This window comes from Manis javanica, chromosome X, assembly GCF_040802235.1.
Source record: "Manis javanica isolate MJ-LG chromosome X, MJ_LKY, whole genome shotgun sequence".
NCBI classification, from domain to species: domain Eukaryota; kingdom Metazoa; phylum Chordata; class Mammalia; order Pholidota; family Manidae; genus Manis; species Manis javanica.
The window spans coordinates 96,330,370-96,356,706 of NC_133174.1; the positions used below are offsets into that span (position 1 = coordinate 96,330,370).

At 36.2% G+C, this 26,337-nt stretch overlaps 1 protein-coding gene across 3 annotated transcripts in view; it reads left to right on the forward strand.

Moving 5' to 3' along the window:
• Positions 1-17,414, forward strand: part of NRK (Nik related kinase) — a 123,933-nt gene extending 106,519 nt beyond the window's left edge. For 2 of the 3 annotated variants that reach the window (XM_037010761.2, XM_073227631.1), the window contains exons 24-28: positions 3,394-3,494; positions 5,543-5,692; positions 8,509-8,644; positions 12,478-12,617; positions 14,289-17,414. In XM_037010761.2, the coding sequence (XP_036866656.2) occupies positions 3,394-3,494; positions 5,543-5,692; positions 8,509-8,644; positions 12,478-12,617; positions 14,289-14,384 (623 nt within the window). In that variant the 3' untranslated portion in view covers positions 14,385-17,414. Of the gene's footprint in view, positions 1-3,393; positions 3,499-5,112; positions 5,256-5,542; positions 5,693-8,484; positions 8,645-12,477; positions 12,618-14,288 lie in introns of all 3 variants that reach the window. The other variant, XM_073227632.1, reaches the window with a different exon arrangement.
• Positions 17,415-26,337: the final 8,923 nt, after the last annotated feature.

Consider the following 26,337-nt stretch of genomic DNA (forward strand, 5'->3'; position numbering starts at 1 on the left):
TTGTGAAAAAGGAGAGAACTTGCAACTTCATATTATGAAAGTGAGTGAATTTCAATCAGACAACTTCTAGGTCTTTTATGCCACAAATGGTTGTTATTGAGAAAATATTTATTGACTGAATTAGCTATTGAAGTTAAGTTTGGTTTACTTTTTCACCTTTCTTCCCTTCTCAGTCACTCTTTAGTCCAGATGAATCAATATTTTTTTCCTTCTTCTGTATATATTTGACTATACAAATGTTCTTGATGTATCTTCAATAATCTGGAGATACATATGATATTGTTCCTTGCAGAAGCAATAAAATAGAACCACATGATAATTTTTAAAAAATTAAAAAATCTTTCTTAATACTAACAATGAAACTACAATGAGTCAAAAAGAAATTCTTATGGCCTGCTGGTTCTCACTCCCATAGTCAATGTTCATGAGTATAACTGCTAAATAGTTTCTGTCTAATTGGAGTGTTTTCATACCCCCTGTCTCTTCAGAACCATCCACTGTGAAATGGAGTAACAACTCCAGGGTGTCAGAATCCTACTCTCATCTATCAACAACTAGGAAGTAATGCTATCTCATTCTATTCTACTTCTGACATAAATCCCCTCTACTCTCAGAATTCATTTTCATCTTTCTTCTTCAATAATTGTCCCTTCAGGCAGAAGTAGTGGCATATGTAAGAAAGAGTTGGAATCACATAAGTTTCAGTAGGATATTTCTATCCTGACTGACCATTTGTGTTCTACATATAAAGAGGCTTTCCCAGGATAGGTTTTCATATGTGTGTATGTATGTGCACATACACCATTAAAAGGAGAAGTAAGTACCCAGACAAATTAGGAATTAAATAAATACACTACTTTCTTCTAGTTTTATATATCAGTACTTTCCTACAAATCATATATAGTATTTTGGTAGCCAAAGGTGAATGATAGCCCCAGATATTAACCTAGGAGTTTATATAGTAGAACTGCCCCCTACTAGTAAATTTTTTAGTTCAACAAGGGAGAGTTCACAGAGATAGTTATCTTACAAATCTGTACTCTTGGTAAGTGAATAGACTAGTTAAGTCCAATTTTTTTGGATGACCCCAGTCCAACCCACATCAGCTCCCACAATCAAAAACATTTGTCCTACTGACAAGTGAAACAGTAGCATCTTCACACAGGAGGACAGCAGTATACTTACACTTGCATGGTATTTTCATAGCCTTTCAAGATCCATAAAATAACGGACACCAATTAATGCCATATAAAAAAATCATAGGAAGTGTCAACTTATCAGAGATTGTTTTGCTTATTGGGGGTATATTTATCATGCTTCTTTGACCTACTTGGGAATAGTACAAAAGAAAAAAAGAAAAAGAGGGTAATCTAGACAGAGAGAGAGAGAAGTTGTATATATTGGTTTAAAATGAATTCTGGCTAAAAAGAATAGCAACAGTGTCCCTGCCAAGAAAGAGGGGCTTTAGCACAAAGTATAAATCTAGCAGATAGGATAACATATTCCATAAGAGCCACAAAGTATAGCTGAGAGCAAACATATTCATTTATACATTTTTTCTCTTTTTTTAAAAAAACTCTTGAAACAATTAACATACCATACAATGCCCCATTTAAAGTGCACGATTTAATACTTTTTAGTATGTTTATAGAGTTGCATAACCATCACCATGATCTAATTTTCATCATCCCAAAAAGAAACCCTATAACTAGTAGTAATCACTCCATATTCCACCACACTTACATTCACCTTATTTCCCTCACAGTCCTAGATAACCACTGATCTATTTTATTTTGCTATAGGTTTTTCTGTTCTGAACAAATTATTTAAATGGAATCCTACATTATATGGTCTTTTGTGACAGGCTTTTATCACTTAGTATAATGTTTTCAAGTACATCCATGCATAGCCTGTACAACATGACTTTTTTTAAATTGCTGAATAGTATCGCAGTTGTGTAGATGTATCAGTTTTTTGTTTATCCAATATTTTATACATACATTGCTTATTTATTTTTACTCTTTCCACTGTTTGGTTATTAGGAATAATGCTGCAGTGAACATTCTCATAAATGTCTTTGTACGTGGCGATGCATGTTTTCTTTCCTTTTCGATAGTACTGCCAGACTGCTTTTCAAAGTGGCTGCACCATTTTATATTGCCATAAGTATGAAGGCTCCATTTTCTCTTCATCCAGTCCAACACTTGTAGATATCCGTCTTTTGATTCTAGCTATCCAAGTGGGTGTAAAGTGTCACCTCACTGTCGTATTGATTTACATTTTTCTGATGACTAGTGTTATTGAACACCTTTTCAAGTGTTTACTGGCCATCCTTGGATTATTTATCTTTTTGTTGTTGAGTTGTAAGCATTCTTAACATATTTTGGATACTAAACCCTAATCAGATAAATGAGTTGAAAATATTTTCTTCCATTCCATAGACTGTCTTTTCACTTTCTTGATAGTGTCCTTTGAGGCACAGTAGTTTTAATTTTGGTGAAGCCCAATTTAGCTGTATTTTTTCCTTTGTTGGCTATGCTTTTGGTGTCACATATAAAAATCCATTACCATGAATTCCTATATCTACTTCTAAGAGTTTTATAGTTTCAGCTCTTACATTTAAGTCTTTGATCCATTTTGAGTAAATTTTTATGTATAGTGTGAGGTAAAGGGTCTAACTGCATTCTTTTGTATGTGGATATTCAGTTGTCTCAGTACCATTTGTTGAAGACACTACTCTTTCCCTATTGAATGGCCTTGGCACCATTGACCATAGATGTTTGGGTTAATTTGTGGACTCCCAATTCTACCCCATTGGTCTATATGCCTACCCTTATGTCAGTACTATACTGTTTTGATTACTATAGATTGTTCTGTTTTGAAACTGGGAAGTGTGAGTTTTGCAACTTTGTTTTTCTTTTTCAAGATCATTATGGGTATTTGGGGGCCTCTTCCAGCTCCATGTGGCTTTTCAGAACAGTTTCCATTCCTGCACAAGCAGCCATTGGGATTTTAATAAAGATTGCACTGAATCTCTAGATCACTTTTAATGGTATTGCCCTCTTAACAATATTAAGTCTACCCAGCCATAAACAAAGGCAATCTGTCCATTTAAGTAAATTTAGGTCTTCTTTAATTTCTTTCAGCAATGTTCTGTAGTTTTCAGTCTACAGTTTAGAGTGGTCTTGAATGCTAATGCATACACTCCATAAAACTAGGTAGTAATTTTGTTACCTTTTTGGGGGCATCAAATTGTAACCAAATAGCTTTCCTAAAAATATGTTGTCTGTGTTCTTACATTTAGTTATGACATTTTCAATGACAAACACAAATACTTGCGTGTTCTTGTTAATTCTGTAGCATTGTTACTTCTTTATATTTTTATCATTGTAGTCCAACATGAAGAAACAACATATATTGCAATTGCTTTGAAATCGTCAATTCACCTTTATGCATGGGCACCAAAGTCCTTCGATGAGAGCACTGCTATTAAAGTGAGTGGTCTCTTTTTCTTGTGGATTATATGATTTTTCTTTTGAAAAATTACAAACAGAATAATATTTGGAACATAGTAGCAGAAATATATACCATTCTTCTACAGTTAATGTAATTTGAATATACCATGTCAATAATGATCATTTAACCCTTTTTTAGACAATTCACAGGCACCACAGCAAGGGAGAGTGTGAGGGAAATCCCTGACCCTTCCCCCTAGAGGACCTCCCTACCAGCTCCTCACTCCCAATTCCTGTAGTCAACATGAAGACCTTCTCTTCTAAAGCCCCAAACACAGGTTTTGGGTGCCACCCCAATGACTTGAAGCTGAGAAAGTCCCTGTTCTCTCTTAGTGGGGGGTGGAGAGCAGAGGGAAGGTAAGGGAAGATGTGCCAGTGGTAGAGGGGGGAACCCCAGTGGAAGAGAATGAGGGAATGGAAAAAGCCTTTGCTCTAATTACCAGGGCTACAGTAGATGGGGGTGGGGAGGAAAGGGCAGGTCTATATTCCTTCCAAGCTGGAACTCTAAACACATTTTTCTGGAGACCCATTGCAAGGAACGGTGGTTAGGTTTATTTGGATTACCAGTACTATTTCCATCTTCATTATGTTTTAACTGAACTTCCATACATCAACCTCTTAAGGTAATAATTTAAGTCCCAAGCAATTAAGCTGATGCTGATTTTTTAAATCATACCTCATTAACTGGGGACTCTTTATATTTTTACTTTCTTTTTATAATCCTCCAGAATACCATGTAAATAGGATTATTTTGTACTTGTTCCATTTTAATAGGGCTAATTAGGGAACTGGCAGCATTATGTAAAGTCCAGTAGCTTCTAATCTGGGATGTACATCAGAGTCATCTGGAGCATTTGTTAAAAGTTTATGTCTCAGACCCAACACCAGGCCAAATTAGTACGTCTGGAGAGGGGCCTGGGAATCTATATTTTTAGTCAATGTTCCAGATGACTTTGCATTCGTTGGTCCATGGACAAGTTTTTTACAAAGCACTGATTAGGGACATATCATGAGAGACTCCAGCAAGGCATTCTTGAAATGCTTTTGTATTTTTGGTATCTGCTTACATGGTATATTTTGTAGGACAAAACATCACATGTGTATAATAAGGATGGGCTAATTTTTACAATTGCCCCTCAATGTCTATTTGCATAGTGAATATGTCCTTTTATACACAGCATAGACTACTGTATAGACGGACTGGGTCTGCCCTAACACAAATCACATCTCTGATCTGATCTCCCTAAACTGGGCTTCGGGTCAGCTGTCAGCTGTATTTGGATATGGGTTTGTTCTTGGGTGTCTGCTGATTCGTCACAGCTGCCTGGTATGGAACTGGAAAGCAAAGAAGATAAGAAGCAACACTCTCTCTAGCCTGATGCACAGTTCCTGGCCCAAGCCCTCACTCCAGTTCTTGAATCTTACCCCATGACTACAGTATGGTGAATCCCGTGATGCCCAGTCCTCTACTGTGACCTGAACTTGGCAATGAATCCTGTTTGGCTTTTTGTTTCCTTGGACTAGGAACCATAGGGGCCTAGAGTACATCCGATCTATGGTAGGTTAACGTGTCTGGCCTTTTTCATTCCCTACCAAGTATGCACTGATCAATCAGCAGACTCTGAAGGAGACTACATGTCCTATGAAGCCTATATACGAATACTGGCAAAAATACAGGCAGCTGATCCAGCGAACCGGTTTAAGAGACCAGATGAGCTCCTTCATTTGCTGAAGCTCAAGGCAAGGAATTTCAAGGCAGCAAACAGAGTGCAGAGCCATACAAGGCTCTTATGATCATTGGAGATTTGACCTTCAAAGGGAAGCTCAATATTTAGAACTTGGATGTAATCATGTTCTTGTAATGGTAACAGACCTAACAAAGTTATAATAGATAGGTCTCTAAGTACATTATGTAATTTTAAAACATCAGTCTGGGTTTTATAAACCTGTTAAGCAAAAGGGCAAGGAAATTTTTGCCTTAGAGTATCATTTTTGGCCTTTTGGTCACATTTGATTTATATCTACAGGTATTTCCAACACTTGGTCATAAGCCAGTGACAGTTGACCTGGCTATTGGTTCTGAAAAAAGACTAAAGATTTTCTTCAGCTCAGCAGATGGATATCACATCATTGATGCAGAAACTGAGGTTATGTCTGATGTGACCCTGCCAAATAATGTAAGATCCTTAGAAATTACTGTATACCAGAATTTGAGTTTTTCCAAATGTCAAAACTCTTCAAGACATAAAAATATGATTATCAATATCTATACTGAAACTGAGACCTAAGGTAAGTGTAGAGTGCCAGAAGGTAGTAATGGATAAACAAACATCACTGATGGTTTCTCAGTCTAGATAGCTTTTTTGCAGGTAGTCTTTTCTGCAGATAGTTTGTCTGGAACAGTGTTTTCTGTTTGTTTTTAAATAAATAGGGTTTATACTTTAAAACCTGGACTTCCGTTGATAAACCAAAATACCTGACAACAGCCGGCCCACATTACTGTCTCAACTGGAACCATTCATGCCTACCCCCTTGTAGATGGAATACATGTGATACATTCTTCTAGCCATCCACCACCATGTATTCCTGGTAACTGGTCCTAGTAGGTGTATGAGTTTACAATCCTCGCTTTACTCCTTCTGCGCCCCCTAATGAGTTAACAGATTCTTTAAAAATACAGACCTTTATTGCAGCATTACCAAATGTACCACCTTCTTTATCCAGACTATAGCCAATTATTATTAAGTATTTTCTTACAGTATTGATTATATTAAGAATTTCTGATGAAAGGATTCAGCTTTTTAAAAACTAGTGTTTCTACACTTCAACTCAACTCTTAAATAATTATAAATAATGGAAGTATGGCACACATCTAAAATATGGATAGTTGTAAAAATACTGTACACATCATTTATATAAAGAACTTGAACATAATAGAATACCCTTCCCACAATACACCATAGAAAATATAATTCTACTGTGTCTCAAATTTGACGGTGGCAATGATGTTTGTCCTATTGAAAATTTTACTTAAAAGGAGCAGTTGGACCAATAAATGTGTGCTTCACTCCTTTTTCTTTCCCCAGTTTGTTGACAACTAAAATTTTAGCAATTTGACATTATATGAAAGTCCAGGAGTATACTTTTATGTACTTTTAAATCACTGTAGTAATACGATATCTTGCATAGCTTTCAGAATTGTCTTACATCTCTAACAAATTACATAGAGCAATTGTCAAATCGTTAGTGGGGACATTAAAAAAAGCATTTTGGCCATATTAACAATCTAATTAGTTAATCACCCAATTGTCACCTATGATTATATAGAAATCACATAGCTTATAGTGTAGAAAATACTTAACCAAGCTCTGCCAAAGCCACTTAGTTATGAGCTCAGGTTAATTTTGATAAAAATATTATTGTACTCTTCAGTTAGAGTGTCTTCCATAGCCTCCTGAAGTTTATTTTTCGTGTCATGTTAGATAGCATTTATTTTGAAGCTACTGCAGTATTGAACACTGAGGTACTGGTCTAAGGTTACACTTATGTGAAAAGTTAGTCAAGAAGATTAAAGCCTGTTTTCCACTTGACTCCTAAGCAAGGAGAATTATTTCCTTTTGAAGGAGTCAATTAATTAGAGTGGAAGCAAGAATGAGAGATGAGTTTTTAAAAAAACATTTTCTGACCTAATTAAGATAACACAAGTATATTCATAAAGAGTATTTTTAGTTAAGTGCCCTAGTGTCTTGACCCATTAAAAGAGAAAGCACTCTAATGTAAGGGAGGGGAACATGTCTTCCAAAACAAAATGTACTAAAAATAGTATTTTTCTAAGAATGCTAGGTTACAAAAACTGATGCAAAAGGGAGCTGTGTGTGCTAAAGAATATCTGGTTACTTCAGGAATCACTGGAGAAGCAAGAAAATTACCTCTGAGGCTTTTTGGGTTTACAGCCGTCTAGCTTTTTTCTAAACAACAGAATTTTTGAGACAAGCTTATTTCCTGTAATTTATTTTTCTCTCTTCCTTCATCTCTTCTGATTCAATTGCTCATGCGAGTACCCAGGGAACGCATTAAAATTGCTTTTTGCCTCTGGATCCCCATTTTAGTTATAAGGATTGTTGTTGCTGAGACATGGCCACAAACACTGGGCCTGAGTACACTGGGTTTGGCAAGTATAGTTTCTGACCTTTTTTCCTGTAACTTGCTAATATGGAAAAATGATAGAGAAATGCCATTGTTCATTTCTCAGGGAAATTCGATTACTGTGACAGTATCTGTAGTTTAAGGAAATTTGTCATTTTGTGTTATACATCATGACATTTAAAAATTCTTAGCTATTTCTTAGTGTTTCATAGTATGTCATGTACTACATCTCTGAATTTGTGCATTGAAGGTATTTTGAGATGATACGAATTGAATAAGAAAACCTGCAATTTTTTGTGAAGGGAGGATGACTTATAGTTCAAGGAGCAAAGAGTATTATAAAGCTTTCCCTTGCAAACATTTTGAGCTCAAGCTATGTTACAGTTCATATTCTATTTCTGATTTGAATGAATTGGCTGATAACCAGTGATTGTGTACTTGTTACTTGGTTCACACATTTGTCACTTTATTCACTGACATCCTGAAATGGATCTTAAATCTAACTCTGAAACAAGCCACGTTTCTTCAGTCATTATATATAATACTCTGCTACTTCTCAATGAATTTCTGTGTTGGCAATATATCTCTGCTTTTTTAAAGTTTTCTCCTAAATTTAAAGGAGAATATTGAATAGTGATGTCTTTACGACAAAGGGAAGGCTCTTTTTAAGTGTTAGCATGCTCTTCAGTATTGAAATTGAAGTTTCTCTTCCTACCTGCACTTTCAACCCCTTTTTGGTCTTTATTATTCAGCCAAGCTGCTTCAATTAAAGTAGTAGTGATAAAATGTTGGGCATATAAATCTTTATGAAATGTAATTCCAGCCCCTGAAAATCATTATACCACAGAATATCATCATTTTTCCTGATTCCTTGGGAATTGGCGTGATGCTCACTTTCAATGCTGAAGCCCTTTCTGTGGAAGCAAATGAACAACTCTTCAAGAAGATCCTTGCAGTGTGGAAAGACATACCATCTTCAATAGGTATGTACAAAATTCTTCCTTCAGATGACCCCAGAGAAGCTTCTGTTTCCTGAAGTATCATATTTTCTCAAAGGCATATAGGGTTAATTTGGCATACTGCATACTTACTTCCTTCGTAAGGTGATGTGTTTGTCTTATGCTTAATAAATTTGCAAGTCTGCCACAAAAGACTGATTTTGGCTGCCTCCGTTTCCATTTGCAATGATCATATAACTAAAATAGGAAAAGAACCCCTTTCCACAATAATGTATAATTTTATTTTAACTCCCTGTGATTGCAAGTTTTATAGATGTTGAAAATGCTTCATTCCATCACATTGATTTTAGGGATTTACTTTTATCTTGGGAGACTGCCAAATAATCATAAAAGGAACAAAATGTTTCTTTTTCATACAGTAAATTGTATTCTGTTTAGTAAGTGATATTTCTATGAAGAATCAAATGCAAACTGAATATGTGACATACTGGTTTTCACTAAGCTTTCATTTACAAAAGAGATAAATATGATAGACTGGAATGCCTATTAGGTACCACCTAGATGACAACATAAAGAACAGTGCCTTTTCAACTTAATCAAACCAGGACACTTTTTTCTTCCTGAGCAATGCAGGACTGCTGATCTGGGAAAATGAATAATTTGAGACTCTTGTGTATGTCTCTGAGGCTTCGTGACTACAGAGGTGATTCTAGATAGAGAAAAGAATGTATGAACAATAAAAATATTAGAGAGAGTAGAATGATTTTATGGAGGGTAAATGTTCCTGAAAGGAGGAGGAGTTTAATGAAGCAAATAAAGGAGAAAAGAAAGGGAGAGAGAAAAAGAGAGGGAAAGGGGAGACAAAGAAAGGAAAAGGTAGTTTGTTAATAAAGAAGCCAGAAGCTTCTGAAACATGTATAGGATGGCTAAATGCGATCCTCATGTGGCTTTAAGGACCATTTGAAAGAACTGCTTATTAACGGACATGGTTTTCATTATGGGTTGATGGCACTTCGCATTGCATCTGCAATATCCTTTCTTGTGCGTACATAATGTTAAGGATTTTCCTGAAAACCTCCTCCAATTTCCTCATATAAGTAAGAACTGACAGAGGATTTTAAACCACTTTAAGCGACAGAAGGTAAATGCTTACAATATAATTGACAGATCTGGGGCAAAAGAAACTGAAAAATAATGAATCTTGTTCTAACTGGTACAGTACTTTTGTGATCAGTATGTTAATCAGAAACTAGAGTAAGGAAATTCATCTCAAATGGTAAAGTAAACAAACTCCTATATTTATGCCACTAGATAATCATAGGAATCAAAGCGTTCTTAAAAAGTCATCTGGTACAGCTCTTGTCCTTAGGAGGACAACTACTGACCTAAAACATAAAGCTATTTTAAGTTGCTAGAATTTGAAAACCATCTCTCTCTATACAAAATAATTATAGCACTATAAGAACATGATATTTTGGTTTGTGTATTAATGGTATTTTGAGATTATACTAAAAACTACAGTATAACACTGACAATAAGGAAATTAGTGACTCTCTTTTTCTGTCTAAAAACAACTGCCTTATTATTTAAAACTAAGCCAGACATAGATTATACAGAATTGGATTTTACAGTCTAAATTTTATAGTCCCTTGAGATATAATAAATGGTTTCATTGATAAGATTTTTGCTGTGGATTTTCAAACAAATACATAGAGGCTTAACAATCACAGAAAGTTACCATGAAGCAGTCCAACTCCAAATCTTTGGATTCCATCTCATAAGGAAGCTAGCTCAGTAGCTAGATTAATTGACAGGTTAATTAAGGTGGAAATTATGTAAAGCCAAATGAACTGTGTACTTGGAATTAGCAGGTAGCCTGTGCACCGAGTTTAGAAAGTTTTGCTCTGTGTAGTTGCTGACAAAAATACCATTTTAAATAGAGTATTCACGTGTGTGAAAAAATTCAGAATTGAATAGACTAAATCTATTACTTATTCCCATCACTCAGGCCATGAATTCCTTTCACTTCCTTTATATCTGGAGTGATTTTAATTTTAGTCTGAAATTGGACTTATAAAGTTTTCTTCCAGGACAGCCATTTTTCTGAATTACAATATGATTGTAATTTAATTACAATTTTGATATCAATTTCATACACATTTTGAATTGTAATGTAAAAGGAAGCAAATGATAATATATGCTTGGCAAGTTCTGCTTAAGGGATTTAAAATGGCTCACACTATGCCTATGAAAAGCTACTTTTATAAAAATTTAATAATTCCTTCATGGGTCCTTTTATGTATATTTAATATATACATATGTAAGCCAGGTAAATTTTTGTTTAAACAAAGGCATCCTAGAACTTTTGATAAAGATAAAGACTGTTTAAAAAAACTATATTGTAATTGTATCAGCTCAGTTTATTGTCTTTATAAGAAGATGGAAAGTCTAATGAACGGGGTTCTGATTTTAGTCATGTTAATATGGAAACAAAATTACCTTGTCTTAGTGTTTTCCAGACTATTTTAGCTTGATTCAAAATCTTGATATTCTTTTAAACTCAGGATCGCATTTACCTATGGAAATTTACTTCCTTATAAAGTACATAAAGAATATCAATTTTAATGTTAAACATTTTAAAATAATGTTGCTCACATTGATTAATTTACAAATATTATACCATTCTTGCATCCCTGGAATAAATCCCACTTGGTAGTAATGGACGATCCTTTTGATTTATTTTTAATTTCAGTTTGCTAATATTTTGTTGAGGATTTTTGCATCCATGTTCACGAGGGATATTGGTCTATAATTCTCTCTTTTGTGATGTCTTTGGTTTGTTGTTTGAGTGGTGCTAGCCTCACAGACACTGAGAAGTGACTGGTGGTTACCATGGGGGAGGGGGAGGAGTGGGTGGATGGGGAAGGTGAGGGGAATGAAGGGGCACAAAAATTCTCAGCCATAATATAAGCCGGTCATAGGGATGGAAGTACAGCATGGAGAATATAGTCAATGGTTCTGCAACATCTCTCTATGCCAATAGATAATAACTGCACTAGTTGGGGTAAGGATTTAATAACATGTGTAACTGTTGAATCACTCTGTTGTATACTTGAAACCAATACAATGTTGTATATCAACAATATTTTAATGCAAAAAATAATTAAAAATAATAATACTGCTCTCCCTGCATCAGAAAATACCTTACAGCACTAGCTGACTATATGGATATTTACATAATTAGGTTTTCTGCTATAAGGCAATTGTCATAATCTTTACTGTCACCAAGTTGTAACACAGGGTCCAAAAGTTAACATCTTCGCAAAAATTCCCTGAGCACGAGGGACTTTTAACAGTATCAGAAGAGCTTGTAACATCATGGAATTGCATTAGAATTGCTAAAGTCATTATCTGAGCAAGTCTTTTTTTTAACAGTTTTAATTTTCAAGAGTTAGTCAGGTTTCCATGTATATCACTTGAGCACACATATAAACCCTTATGGAATGCCATACCTCAATGAAAATGTAAAATAAAGACTGGCTGTGGGTAGATCTGACTTCCTACAATAGGGTCAAATTAACCCTTAGCTTTTCCTGTGGTATTAGAGAATATGAATACAAAACTTAATTGATATCTAGTTATTCAGGATTGGTCACAGTCGTGACAATAAATAGCTGGTTTGAACACCACTACTAAGCAACGCAATAGGGAAATGACTGACCGTAGAAGGAAGAAAAACCAGTGTGCTTACCTGAGCTGGAATAATGAACCTTTTAATAATCAAATACTGATTGTGGTTATACATTTTTTATCACTTATAGATTTTGTATTTTTCTGAGTTTTAATTTTTATTATAGCTTATGAGTGTACACAGCGAACCACAGGATGGGGCCAAAAGGCCATTGAAGTCCGCTCTTTGCAATCGAGGGTTCTGGAAAGTGAACTGAAGCGCAGGTCAATTAAGAAGCTGAGATTCCTGTGTGCCCGAGGTGACAAGGTATAGCTCACATCCCCCAGTTAGAGCAAAAAAAACTAAGCAAGCAATGAAAATTAAGGAAATGTATATCCTTTTCCTTTGGCAATAAATGTACTTACACTGTATTTCTCAAATTGGCATACTATTGCTAAAAACAATTTTGCATTTTGCAGTAGAACTATTGATTTGGCAAATGAAGTTTGCTTTAAAAAATAAGCCATTTTCAGAAAAGTAAAAATTCTAATTATATCCTAAGCAAAATTTAGCCACTATTTTGTCTGCTACAAAATCCATTATTTGATGCATATTTCTTTTCATGTTCATATTAATATGGTATTTTGAAACAACACAATTGAGTACATCTACCTTTTATAGTTTCAACATAATCCAGTAATAGAAGGAAAAAGTATTCATATCTGCTGCACACCTAATTATGTGGTAGAGTTTGTGCTAAATACTTCAAAAGCTATCATATTTTATCCTTAGAAGTGGCTATTATTATGCCCATTTTACAGGAAAGAAAAGTAAAATCAAGATTTAACGATTATATGCATAATGTGATCAATTTTAACAACTAATTCAGAGTTTAGATGAAAAAATGCATTGTATAAAATCACTAAAGCCCCTATATATTAGGAGAAATAATAACATGAAGTAATAATCTTAATAGGAGTAGGAAACATTCACATTTAGAAGAGACTGCAGAGGACCCAAATTAATATCAGAACACCCAGAGTAAAGCACTGTGCATCAAGGAAAGGTACACGTTTGTAATATAAAGGGATAAATTGGCAAGAACCCGTGTTTGAGGTCAGGAAGACGTAAGATGCAGTTCTGTCTCTAACACCTAACTAGGTGTAAGAACCTGGAAGTTTGATTAATTTTTCTGAGCCTTAGTTCCTTCATCTCCAAAATGAGAATATTAATAATGGCTCCAGGAACAATTCTGAAAATTAATAATGACACAGATGGCCTGGCACATACATGTGTTAAGTTGAGAATAGCTAGTGTTATCATCATCATCATCATCATCATGATGTCACAAAGCCTCCTAAGTATCTACTGTGGATGCTAAAAGCGTTAGTCCTAACAAGAGGCCTCTGTTCCCGATTTATGTTCATGTTCTGTTCTAAATTTCTTTGTGGTACAGACACTACTTACACGACATGTTCCTCTTGAAGCCAGTTGGTTTAACTCATATCAATCTACTGATGTCAGCCATTGTACTGAAATAGAAAACTGCACCAAGTAGAAAATTTCAGTGATCACTTAAACACTAGCAACAATGATGAACGCTACCAAATAATCCAATCACTTCTTTATACTAAAAGAAAAGGGAAAGCCAACTTGAGTAGAGGTAGATTAAATCTCTTTAAAAAGCAAAGAGGATTTGTTAAGCAAAGCCAGTGAAGAAGTTCAGCAAATGAACGCCACCAACAAAAGCCTAATTTTACTTTAACTATATGAAGAACAACTATATAGAACATGGTAAAAGTTTTTTATTACATAATTTAGACTCCATATTAATTAAAATTCTTATTCTTTCATTTGAGAAAACCCTGTTCTGAAAAACACTGTGTCTGTCTTGATTTTTAATTGATTGATGAGTATTCATTGAAATTATATCTATCAAATATCAGGCTACAGTTTATTGAACGCTTACTGATGGTTTCTCTTTCTCTCTTTTTAAAGCTGTTCTTTACCTCTACCCTGCGCAATCGCCACAGCCGGGTTTATTTTATGACCCTTGGAAAACTTGAAGAGCTCCAGAGCAATTATGGTGTTTGAAAGGTTCCGATGATTTATTACAACATTTACAAACTTCATAAGCACACAATTTGCATCTTAAAATTTCTGAGATTAAATGAGCATTCAGTTTTATTGTTAGGGAAAAATTAAATCAGATTCTTTACTTTTAATGTAGCACACAATAGTTTTAATGATAAATGCAGCTTTATATATAAAATTAACTATAGCAAGCTCTATGTACTCCAATGGTGTACAACGTCTTTTGCACAAACTTCGTAACTTTTGTTACTGTGAATTGAAATGTTACTCTTTGGACAGTTTGGACAGTATCTATATTCAGATTTTACAACATGGAGTAAAGAAACCTGCAATGAGTTAGATTCCAAGAAGCTTTCAAAAGAATTTGCCCTGAATGAAGCTTTTCAGAAAAATAAAAATAACAACAAATCACATGTGAATTCACACTCATATAAAGAACCAAAGGTTAGATTATGGAATGAAAAGAATAATCTATGCTATAAGCTAGACTAAGGCTGAACAACCTGCATGCTTGGAAAAAACTACAGTGATAAAGGGGAAAAGGCCACCCATTTCCTCACCGCTCCATGACAGTTAAGCTCACAGTCAGAGACCAGTTTTGTTATTTTCATCCCATGTTAAGCTGGTTTTCTCCTGAGAAGAAGAAATAAAGAAGCCTCAGATGCTTGATTTTCCTCAGAACCCCCCAAAGATGTGCAGTAGCTGTTTTTAAAAACCACCAAATAATATACTTGCAAGCCTAAAAATACAGGACTGAACTCCTATACACATGTACTGTAGAATGAGTTGTTTCATTTCTTGTTTTTTTAAATACTTTAAAATAGGTGTCAAAGTCTACTCTTAAGGACAGATTAGTTGACTTATCAAAATCCTTATCTGGCCAGCAATGTGACCATCAGATGGCATTAAATATTTTCTCAATCCCAGATTAAACTATATAAAATTTTTTCCTCCAGTTATTAAGCAAAAACAACAAAATATAACAACAAAAATCCTTTGGTTGTTAATACTTGTGATTTTCATGTTTCTATTTCTGTAAAATCAGAATGTAAAAGTGATAAGTTCACTTATAGAGACTTAACAGTATAGGTAAAAAAAAAAAAAAAAAAAGGAAAAGATTTTGAAAAAAATGCAACTTTCATTGAAACACCCAAGTCTACAAATTGAGAGTAGTGAACATCATGCTAGTCCACTGCCCCAGTGTATTATAGACGCCATGGATAGGTGGTGTTTGGTCACCAGTGGTAACTGTTACCTGGTGAAAAGCATAATTTCTGCAAATCCATCCTCAATACCATGGTTAGTTCTGGGGCAACAGAGAAGCACAGAACTACCACAAAGTATACCTCAGTATAATCCTCTAGCTCTGCTTCTAAAAATCTGAAGACAGTGCTGGTGGGATAATAGTTTTCAAACTACTTGGTTAACCAGAATAAAAAAGCAGCTAATTTTGTGTGATTTCATGATAGCACAATATTTCTTAGCACCCTGGTGCCAGGAATGGCGACTTGGATTTTCCTAACAACTTATATCAAGAGTGTAGTAGCTCAATAATGAGCACTTAGGAGAACCTGAATCCATGAACTGAAGAAGTAAATGTGATTCACATTTCTTTTACTGTGACAAAATAATGTGACCCTACAGCTGGCTTATCCTGAGAGTTTACAACTCAAATGACTTTTTAAATGTAGTAGTTTAAAGAGAAAACAAACTTTTTTTGTCAAATTATTTCCTTAGAAGTAGTCTTGATTATTATAAAGTCGTACACCAAAAAGGCCATGGGGAACTCTGTGCAAGTACCTCATTGCTGAGCAAATGGAGCTTGCTATGTTTCAATTTCAGAAAAATTTCTCACTTAAATAGTGTAGTAGAATCACGTCTTTTAAGAATTCACTTTTTTTCTTCATAATATTAACTCAGAGTTAAGGTACAAAATAAGTTTTATCTTAAAATCATATTTTTAAGGCAGTAAGACAGTAAACTATTTTAGTAAGCCAACTCCCATTGTACCCTGTGGCTGTTGTTCTAGTAAATGTAGATAGTAGTGAACTGAATCTATAGGGATGTTCCAAAGTAAACAAGCAAGAGACATTGCCAATGTGTAACTGAGCTTGAAAGGATAAGGTGTTATTGAAGACAGGAAGCTGGGCCCATATTAAGAAGGGAGATTGGAATGTTGGGTAGCTAAAGGACTGAAAGAACTAAAAATATTTAAAGTGGTTTGGAGGTAATGAATATTTCGGATTTAGATGTCATTCCATATGGAATTTGTACACACTTTTCTAGCTGGAAGAAAAAAGTGAACAGCCAATTAAATTTCAGTTAGTGCACAGTAATAGACAAAAGATATTTTATCTACACATCGCCTTGTAGCAGCAGCACCTGGCCTATCACTGAAGTGTAGAGGAGGACTCCTGACTAGCCAATTTCCCTAGCCTGGTGATTTGAAGCAATGAAAGTTCTGGCAGGTTGTAAGTAGCTTTGGAATAGAGTACAGTTTGATGTCAGTGTACTTCAGTTTTTTCACCAAAGCCCTTTTCCAAAATAAAACACATTGTTGGAAATATTTGAAAACTAGAAAACAAGGTATGAAAAAGGCTGACAAGAAAAGCTCTGAGTGAGTAGGTCTGCTGAAGATCCTCAGTGGAAACAGTAAGAAAGAATCAGCATTAAGATGGTAAAATAAGCAAAGCAGAAATCGCACATGAACACACAACATTAGAATGCATGAATTTTAACATTTTCAGTGCTACCAGTTTCTAGATAAATTAATCACCAACTGTTTTCCGTCAGGACTCATTTAATTGATACAGTATACATGAAACTGGGAATAATGCCACATGTATTCAATGGGATCTTTTAAGTACTCTTCAATTCTTTTAAAAAACGTGCCTGTTTAAATCAATTTGTACTCAATCTGTGCTCTAACTTTAAAAATTACTGAAGTAATCTTTGAGACTGCTGATTGTTTCATCAGAAAGTCTGCAATGAACTATTGTTCAACCTCTAAAAATAAATATTTTAAAATTATTGGCTGATGTCATTATTTGAGATCTACTTGTCTGATGTTAGAATTAGGACTCATTCAGGAAATACCCACTTCTTTAAGGTATGTAGTTGATGCCTTGATTGGAAGGTGTTAGGAGTTCTGCCTATTTGTTGTTCCATTAGGAATTCTAGCTAAGGAGGGGTATATCGATCTGATTAGAATATTTCTGGGTACAATGCTGGAGTTTGAAACTGATTAATTTTCCCCTAAATCTGTGGGACTTTACACAGACACACAGACTCACACGGTATGGGTATAAGCCAAGAAAGTTTAAATGCTGACTTCCTTCTGATCCCACCCCAGTATCTTGAAGTCCAGTGAAGAAAGAGGAGGAGGCTTATCCAAAGGAGGACTAAAGATGCATCATTTCTTAGCATTCAAGAATGGGGTTAGTGCCTGTTGATGGTGGAAAATGGAATAAACAGAGCAGGTTGTCAAGGAAGGTGAGGCCTTCATTTGGGAGGAATTGAAGAAAAGAAAAGGAATAGCACTTCTCCCAGCAGGTCACAGAAGCATTAGACGCATGGTCCCATGACTATCCTATTGTCTCAGAACATTCTGGAGAGATGTTTATCAGACTTTCCCATTAGGGCCAGGTGGGTGTGGTACTAATTTGTCAGTTGTAGCCAGGCATTCAGGAGTTGTGTTACCTGGACGCAATAGGCTTGTCCAGGCTAAATTCAAAGTGCTTCATTACAATCAAACTGACTCATTCAGTTTGATACACAGGCCCCAGACCTCAGCTGCCTTAAGGGACAGTGTTCTGAGCCAAAGTTAAAAAATATCACCACAGATTGGAATTAGATCGGGCAGAGTGATGCCTCGAGGTTGAGAGAGAGGGCATTATCCTAGAGACCCTTTACCAAAGCATAGGGACAGGGTAGGTCATGAGAGGAAATTGCTTTTAGTAACATTATCACTGTCAAAGGGACAAGGGACCAGTGGGTTTACAGACTCCCAATACTGCAGGTCTATTAACTGAATCTTTTTCCAGCACTGTGATATCTAATATAATAGCACTTCTTATTTATAGGGCCATTTGCCCTCACTTAAGGATACTCAGGTTCCTGAAGGTAATAAAACCATTGAGCGTGGCTACTCTTTAACTTCAAAAATTGAATAGAGACACGTTTCAGAAAACATTGTCACATGTCACGTTCTATGTTGTTCATAACCACGTCAATTGATTCAAAAAGAATAGTTCCTGAGGGAATAAAATTGATTCTATACAGCTCTATATTTTCAGAACCTAGCCCACAGCCTACTTCATAAATGAATACAAAATCAGGTTCAGGATTAACTTTTTCTTACAGCTTTACCACACCACGTCACACTGCCTCGTTTCGTGTTTAACATAAAGCAAAGGCTCAATGGAAACCTTAGTTGAAAGGAAGAAATAGGCCTTTATTGCCTTGTCATTAGTGCTATTTAATTTAAAACAGCTTAAAATTAAAAATCACAAATCCTTTTGTTTCATCAAAGTACTATCTGTGTTCTAGTGACCAAAAGGTAATGACCTGTTCTGGATAATTTCAAATGATTTTACCTACTAACCTGAAATAAAACAAAAAAATTATAATGGTGTGTTTTTAAGTTTTGTTTCCTTTTAAAAGCAACACATAAGGAACGTCTATGCTCCTTTAGTAATTACCCAAGGTTCGTGAGTAATGACAGATTGTTTAATAACATAAAAACAGCCCAAAAGCAAGCCACTCAACTGGCAATTTTGTACAAATATTTGGTTTGAAAGTGATTATTTTTCACTAAATTGACCATATGTTGTACCATCCTGAGACAAATTTAAGGGATCATCAAAGATTGTTGATATATATTTTGATCCACAAACTTTAAATTATATTCCTGTGAACAGATGAATCAAGTTCCAGGCAGTCGCTGAATGTAGTTTTTTAGTAGCTTAAAGATTGTGTCTGACTAGCAGGTGGACAGGTAGCCATTAAAATTCATGCTAAATGGGACCATCTTTCCAAAAGTCTACAAGCAAGCGTACAATACTGCAAAGTTGCATCTCACAAGTCAAGATAGAAATGAATATAAGGAAGTTCAAAGCAAAACAAAACTGAAAATCTCTGTAAGTAAAATTAATATTATGTGATAGGCTTGGAAAACAGGCACTTCATTTGACTGTAAAAAGCATGAGTTTTACTTCACAAACCTGAGTGTACAAAAACCAAACCAAAACAAACAAAAAATCATTTTTTGAACTCCGACTCTTATCCCACCAGTTTGAGAGGAAACTTAATCTTAATCGTCATTTAGACCTTCACTCATCTATTACCATTGTACAAAGATCAGAAAATTCATGGGTTACCCCACTGGTCTACAATCTAGGCTATTCAACATCGATACGCTTCTTGCTCACCTAATCTCTTACAGTGACCCTGACACTTCTGTGTCATGTGCGGCTATGGAAATCATTGTCAAAACAAGAATCCCAGATACCTAGAGTCATGTCCACTGTGGTGACACTCCCTCCTTGGGTGCTGGGTGGACATGGGTCCCTCCTGCTTTAGTAACCACAGTTCCTCATAATGTTTCCTCTTCCAAGTGAACCTCTTTCTCCCTCTAAGCTTTTGTACTTCTGGCCCTGCCTCATCCTATATAAAATGTAACTACCTCTTTCCCTTCCCTTTGTGAGAATGACATAACATAGTTGTATCAAAGAACTTAGGTTTTAAGAAAATCCAAGAAAATTTAGGTTTAAGAGACAATCTGTATCTGCCCAAGACAAAGGAACCTTCCATAAACTTGGAGAGAAGAAACTCAGTGAGAACAAATTAAGAACACAATTAGTTATTCAGTCCCCTACATATGAAAAAAAAAATCTACTTTAAGGTCATCAAAGAAATGAAAATGTAAAAAAAAAATGAGGCACTATTATTACTATGATGATGAAGTCCAGAAACTCCTAGTCATTTCTAATTGCCCTGTAAGAATCCTGTCCTAAGTACCCTGATTCTCTCCTGGGTGTCCTTTTGCTCCTTCCAGACAACTGTCCCATCTAAATCATTGCCCCTCTTTTTCCCTTGATAGCCTCCACCTTTGAATCTCTTGGTATCAGACTACACTAGCCTTTAATTGTCCTTGTTACCGTCATGTATAGACCCTGACATCATTCCTCCTCATTCCTTAAAAACTTTAATACTGGCTGGCTCTCATTTCGTCCACCTCTACTTCTAATTCTTGATGAAGTTAATATCTACTTAAATGATTCTGTCAATATCCTTCCACCTGTTATCCATACCTTCCTAAACCAATAAATTTGACGACATTATCTCAGCCACCAATTCCCACAGTAATACTCTCTAGTCTATATCATTACCATTAACTGTACTTTTTCATAAGCTCCATTTCAGTTATTCCGCTCTCAGACCACCACCTTCGTATTTCCAGTTGACTTCCTCTATCACTGGACTTCAAAATTTCTTTGACCTCATATGGACCCACAATCCATTGATCTTAACACCTTTTGACTGCCCTTTACCCTTACCCAGAAACTTTCTCAGTCCCTTACTTACTCAGCTAAGATTTTATGGTGTGTCAACATAATCAATCCTTTGCATGGACCCTTAACTCCATTTCCTTTCTTTCACTTGGCAAAATCACCAATTTCCTTGAATTGAACTCTTCATCTTCTCCACACACATGTCAGGGCAGCTAATTGTGGCTACTGAAAATACACAACTGTGCTTCACTGGTCTCATTACTAATTCATAACTGAAAACCACCAGTAGGCTGCCAGTGCCACCCAGTAACTTATACATTTTCTTAGTCTGCTCACTCTTCCTACTCACACCTAAGAAGATGAAAAATTCATATTTTGTCTTCTGTCTTTAATCCTCTAAAAGTTCTTCCTTTATTTTCATCCTCACCTAATGACCTGCATTCCTACTTGACTGAGAAAATAAAAACAATGTTTCTGATCATCTTGTCCACCCATGAATCAAATAGATTTTCTATAGTTCTTTCCCAACTCAGTTTTATATGAATTCTAATCAGACTTTCATCCCTACCATTCCATGGAAAGAGCTAAAGAGCTCTTCTCAGGGGAGAAATGAGCTCTTGTCAAACTCATCAATGACCTTTACATTGTTTAATACAATGGCAGTTCTACCCAGTCTTTTTTTTATTAACGTATCAACAATGTTTTGGCACTGAGACAACTTTTTCTCGTGGGTTCTTCATACAACTCAGCAGGCCAACTGCTGATAGCCTCTCTTGTTTACTTGAAGGTGGCAGTACAGCTCAATTTTATACTTTCTCCCTTGCCTGCAGACCCTGGCTTGCTTTCTGTTCATGTTCCCTAGTCTTCCAAATCTTGCTCTCATTGCCACTGACAGGGAGCCAGCCGCAGAGTTGGGGAAGGTTTGGATTGAGTATGCAGTGCCCTGGGAATGAATGCCTGTGGGCCGGTCCGGGAGATCGGCAGGTGAGATTTTCCCTGAAGTGCGTGGACTGATGAAGTCCAGAATGCAGTCAGCAGGAGTTGTATCCCTTTAATTCGCTCGAGGAATCACTCATACGCTGCTCCCCAGGTCTGCTCCTACCCACCCCCGCCCCAGTGACAGAGCTCCCAAGTTAATACTCTCGATGCCCTGAGAGAGAAATGAGTCTCTGGCAGTGTTCCACACAGCTGGGGAAACCAGGTGTTCACCCACCCATTCTCCCTTTCTCCCGTGAGAGAAATCATGGTCAGATTCATTTAACCCTAAGCTGTGCTGTCTTGAGGTAAGAGTGATACTAGAAAAGTCAAGCTTTTTCTCTTACGTGTTTCACTGTGTCCAAACTCAGTGTTAATGTTTTGTCTTTGTTTTTCTTTTTGTTTTGCTCCAAGGGAGTGAGGGAATTTCTCCTCTGGAAATCTAAACTTCCACAAAGGCTCTCACACATAGCTGTCTTCCCAAGTCAGTGTTCTCCGTGTGCTCCCAGACCACAGCCAAGAGGGACTGGAGCCGGCTCACTGCAACCCGTGTGAAGGTCTGTTTGCCTATTAATGCACAAGTGGATGAGAATCCTCCCAGGTCCCTTGGCGTGTGGTGTTGAATCCCACCACACCCACAGAGGCAACTTTGCTCACAGATGGATGCCAAAGTTATGCAGAGGGAGACAAATACAAAAGATGTCTTTTGCTACTGTGGTGCTATTGTCCAGATGATTCCAACATTTGACTTACTATCTTTTGATTATCTTTTCTTATTCAAGTTTTAATTTCCCGAGTTGTTGGTAAGACAGATTTATGTTGTTTCCTCCATATTTTATTGATTATGTTAAATACTCCCATTTACATTTTTTTATCTGAGCAGGCAGGCACCCTGCCTAGCTTTAGCACCCAGGTCCTTGTCTACTTTTGTGGTCTGTGGTTACAAAGACACTTTATTATTTTCAGAGGCTTTGCAGTATCATTTTGTCTGCCTGGTTTATTTGGTGCTGCTGAAGCTCCCACAGGTAATTGCCAGTGTGGCAGAAGATGTTTCCCTAGGCCTGGGTGCCTGGTGTTTCTAAGTGGGGAAGGGGAGTCTCAGGCTATTGAGCCAAAGAGGCTTCTCTGGCAGTGGTTTGTTCTGGCATGTTTTCCTCTGTCTGTGGATGATGGTGAGTACTTCTCTGGCTTGGCACTTATTGTTGTAGGAATTCCTCTACTAATGCCCTAGTATCTCCGGGTGGGGAAGGGGAGTCTTATGCCAATGGAGACAAAGATTTCTAGGATGAGCTGACTGCTGTGATGGAGCCCCTCTTGCAGGTGTTACCAAAGTTGCCCCAGTATCTACCTGTGTGGGATTGGGGTGTCCAGTCCAGTGGGGAAGGAGAGTGCCTCCCTTGACTACTTATTCCTCATGAGGCTCCCAATAAATCTCTTTTTCTGGTGGGGGTTGGGCTTGTCTGGTATTGTCATAGGAGCTCTCATTAGATCCGGGGGAAAAATGAGCCTATCTGGGCTACCTTGTTACTCACTTGGGGGTTAGAAAAACTTTAAAAAAAAACCACAAACCTTACCCCTGCATTGTTTCTCTAGTCCTGGGAGTCCCAAACCACTCTGAAAGGGTGAACTTTCAGAGTTCGCCCTTGATTGCCACGTGCATTGCAAATTCAGAGTTTATAGTTGTACCTCATGGGAAGAGTCAGGGAGAAGTGAGTCTGCTCCACCTTGTCCCTAAGACGTTAAGTGACCTAACCAATGCATCATGCATCCTTTTATTGCCTTCTTTTCTGTCGGCCTCCTCCCTGTCTCCGACCCTCAGATTAAGGAGGTGAAGTGATGAGATATCAAAGACATGAACGGACCTGCCAGGGAACTCAAGGCGTAACAGCTCAAGAGTGATGCCAAGAAGGCACTCCTCATATTTATTGAGTAAATGAACATCTGAAGAAATCTGAGTAGGGGGTTCAGCACATGATCATTATCTATCCTTGAGTCCAGCCCAAGGGTGGGACACTCCTCAAGGACACCAAAACCATGTGAGGGCGGTCATGAGCTGTAAGAACTTTTTATGGCTTTGATCACTCTGTCCTTGACCAAACATCAGAGGTCGTAGGAGAGACAATCAAGTCACATATCTTCATACATTTGATTTCTATATTACTTGATTTATATATTAAGCCCATTAATCCCACACTTTTCCCTTTCTGTCCCACTCTACCAGCTCTCCGACTCCTGCTTTCTGAGATTATCTCTCAAATAAACTATCTGAACCCAAGTCCTTGTATCAAGTTCTACTTTCAGAAGAAGCCAAACTAAGACAAACCCAATAGGTTAAAAATAGGCTAAAGACATGAATAATATGATCATCAAAAGAAATATGAATAACTTAAAACTTATTAAAAATATGTTTGACCCACTTACAATGAAAGAAATAGAAATGAGAACAAAGATACCACTTTTTAATGTTGAACTTACTTAATTTTGCAATTAAATGCATCAGCTCCTCCAATTCCCATAATCCACCTTTTTTGGTTGAGCTAATCATATTTATTTATTTATTTATATTCGAATGTAGTTGATGGACGATGTTTTATTGGTTTCAGGTGTACAACATAGTGGTTTGATAATTCTATACATTGCTAAATGCTCACCGCAGTAAGTGTCCTTACCCCATCACTACATCAAAGAGCTAAAAATACACTTACCATAGGACCCAACAATTCTTCTACTGGGAATTTACCCAAAGAAAACCAAAATATCATTTTTTATCTGTAAGATAGCAAAGTTTAAAGATTTTGATACTATGCCACTTGTATGCACTATTGTTGCAATCTCTTTGCAAGGCAATTTGACAGTAGCTTTCAGCGCACACATTCCCTTTGATCCAGCAATTTTACTTCTAGAAATATAAACTAGAGATGTACTCACACATGCACATAAGTATCTGTACATAGATGTTTGTTTCAAAATTGGTTATAATAAAGCACTGTTCTAGGGAGAAAACCACTGAATCTCCAGTCGATAAAGTATGGTAACTCCATACAGCAGAAAATACGCCATTAACAAAAACAGAACATATCTATGCGGGCCGTATGTAAAAATCTCTCAGATTCATTAAAGGGGCAATGCAAGGGGCAAATATGTATATAGTATAATTTAAAAATTATAGTATTTATATTGTCTATTGTATTACAAAATAACACTAACAAATATTGCATCTGAGGAAAAAAATGGTGTTTGAGTGGGTGAAATATCTATTTTTCATTTTTTATCCCTGTGTTCTCTTAGAATGTTTGGTTATCCTCACTTATTATTTTTCAACTATAAAAAAAATCATCAAATAAATAATGAATATTGTGTTCCTTAATTGTAATTAAAATGAATTTCAGTGTAATTTTATCTATTGATCTCGGACAGAAAAACATGGAGCTGTGGAGCTTGCACGTACACACACACACACACACACCCTCACACACTCCAAAATATGAAAAGTAAGTATCTACATAGAGGTACGCCTGTATACTACCTTATTCTTCACAATTTTCCGAATTGTTTCTAATGTGCATGTATTACTTTAATTATAAAATAATAAAGCCCTCTCCCCTCAAAATATATTTTTATAAACTCTGCGTGGCGTGTCTTGGTGTCACCATCACCCTCCTCTCTGCAAAGCTTCTGTATCCTATTACTAGCTGTTCTTTGCCCTTGACTCCTCTACTTTGGTCTATTGAGCTTAGGACTCTAATGTAAGTAATATCTATCAAGGGGGAATATGATTTTTCCCTGAGATGAAACTACAACTGTTTGGTATTTGGATTATAGTTCTGCTGTACTTGATGAAGAAAGCGTTTTAACAAAATCAGAAAATAGAAATAGCATCTGTTTTCCTACTAGATTTAGGAAAACTGCTCTTAAATTTGCTTTTCCTATGAACCATACTAGCCACTAAGTGGGGCTATAGGCTCAAGTATGAGAAACGTAAGGCATAAATTCAATTATTTTATGAAAATAGATATGATGATGTTCTTGGGAGTTCCCCAAGAATAATGACAAAAATTCAGGAGTATCTTCCTCCCAAAATTTCCTCCCTTGCTTAAAATGAGTATTCAGAAGCTAAGATGTTGAAAGGCGAGATGGGGTCACTTACAAGGCCTAGGGGCTATATTCCCTATGCTATACTTTTCATCCCCATGACTTATTTATTTTATAACTGAAAGTTTGTAATAACTTGTATGGCGACAGATGGCAACTACACTAGTGGTGAGCATTTTGTGATGTGTATAAGTGTCGAATTGCTATGTTGTACACCTGAAACTAATATATTATATGTTGACTATACTTAAGTAATTTTTTTAAAAAAGAAGGCCTAGGGATGGGACACATAAATGACATTCAGTTTCATTATTTCAGTTCATACAAGATTATTTAAAACAATTGGAATTTTGCAGAACATATAACAATTTCAG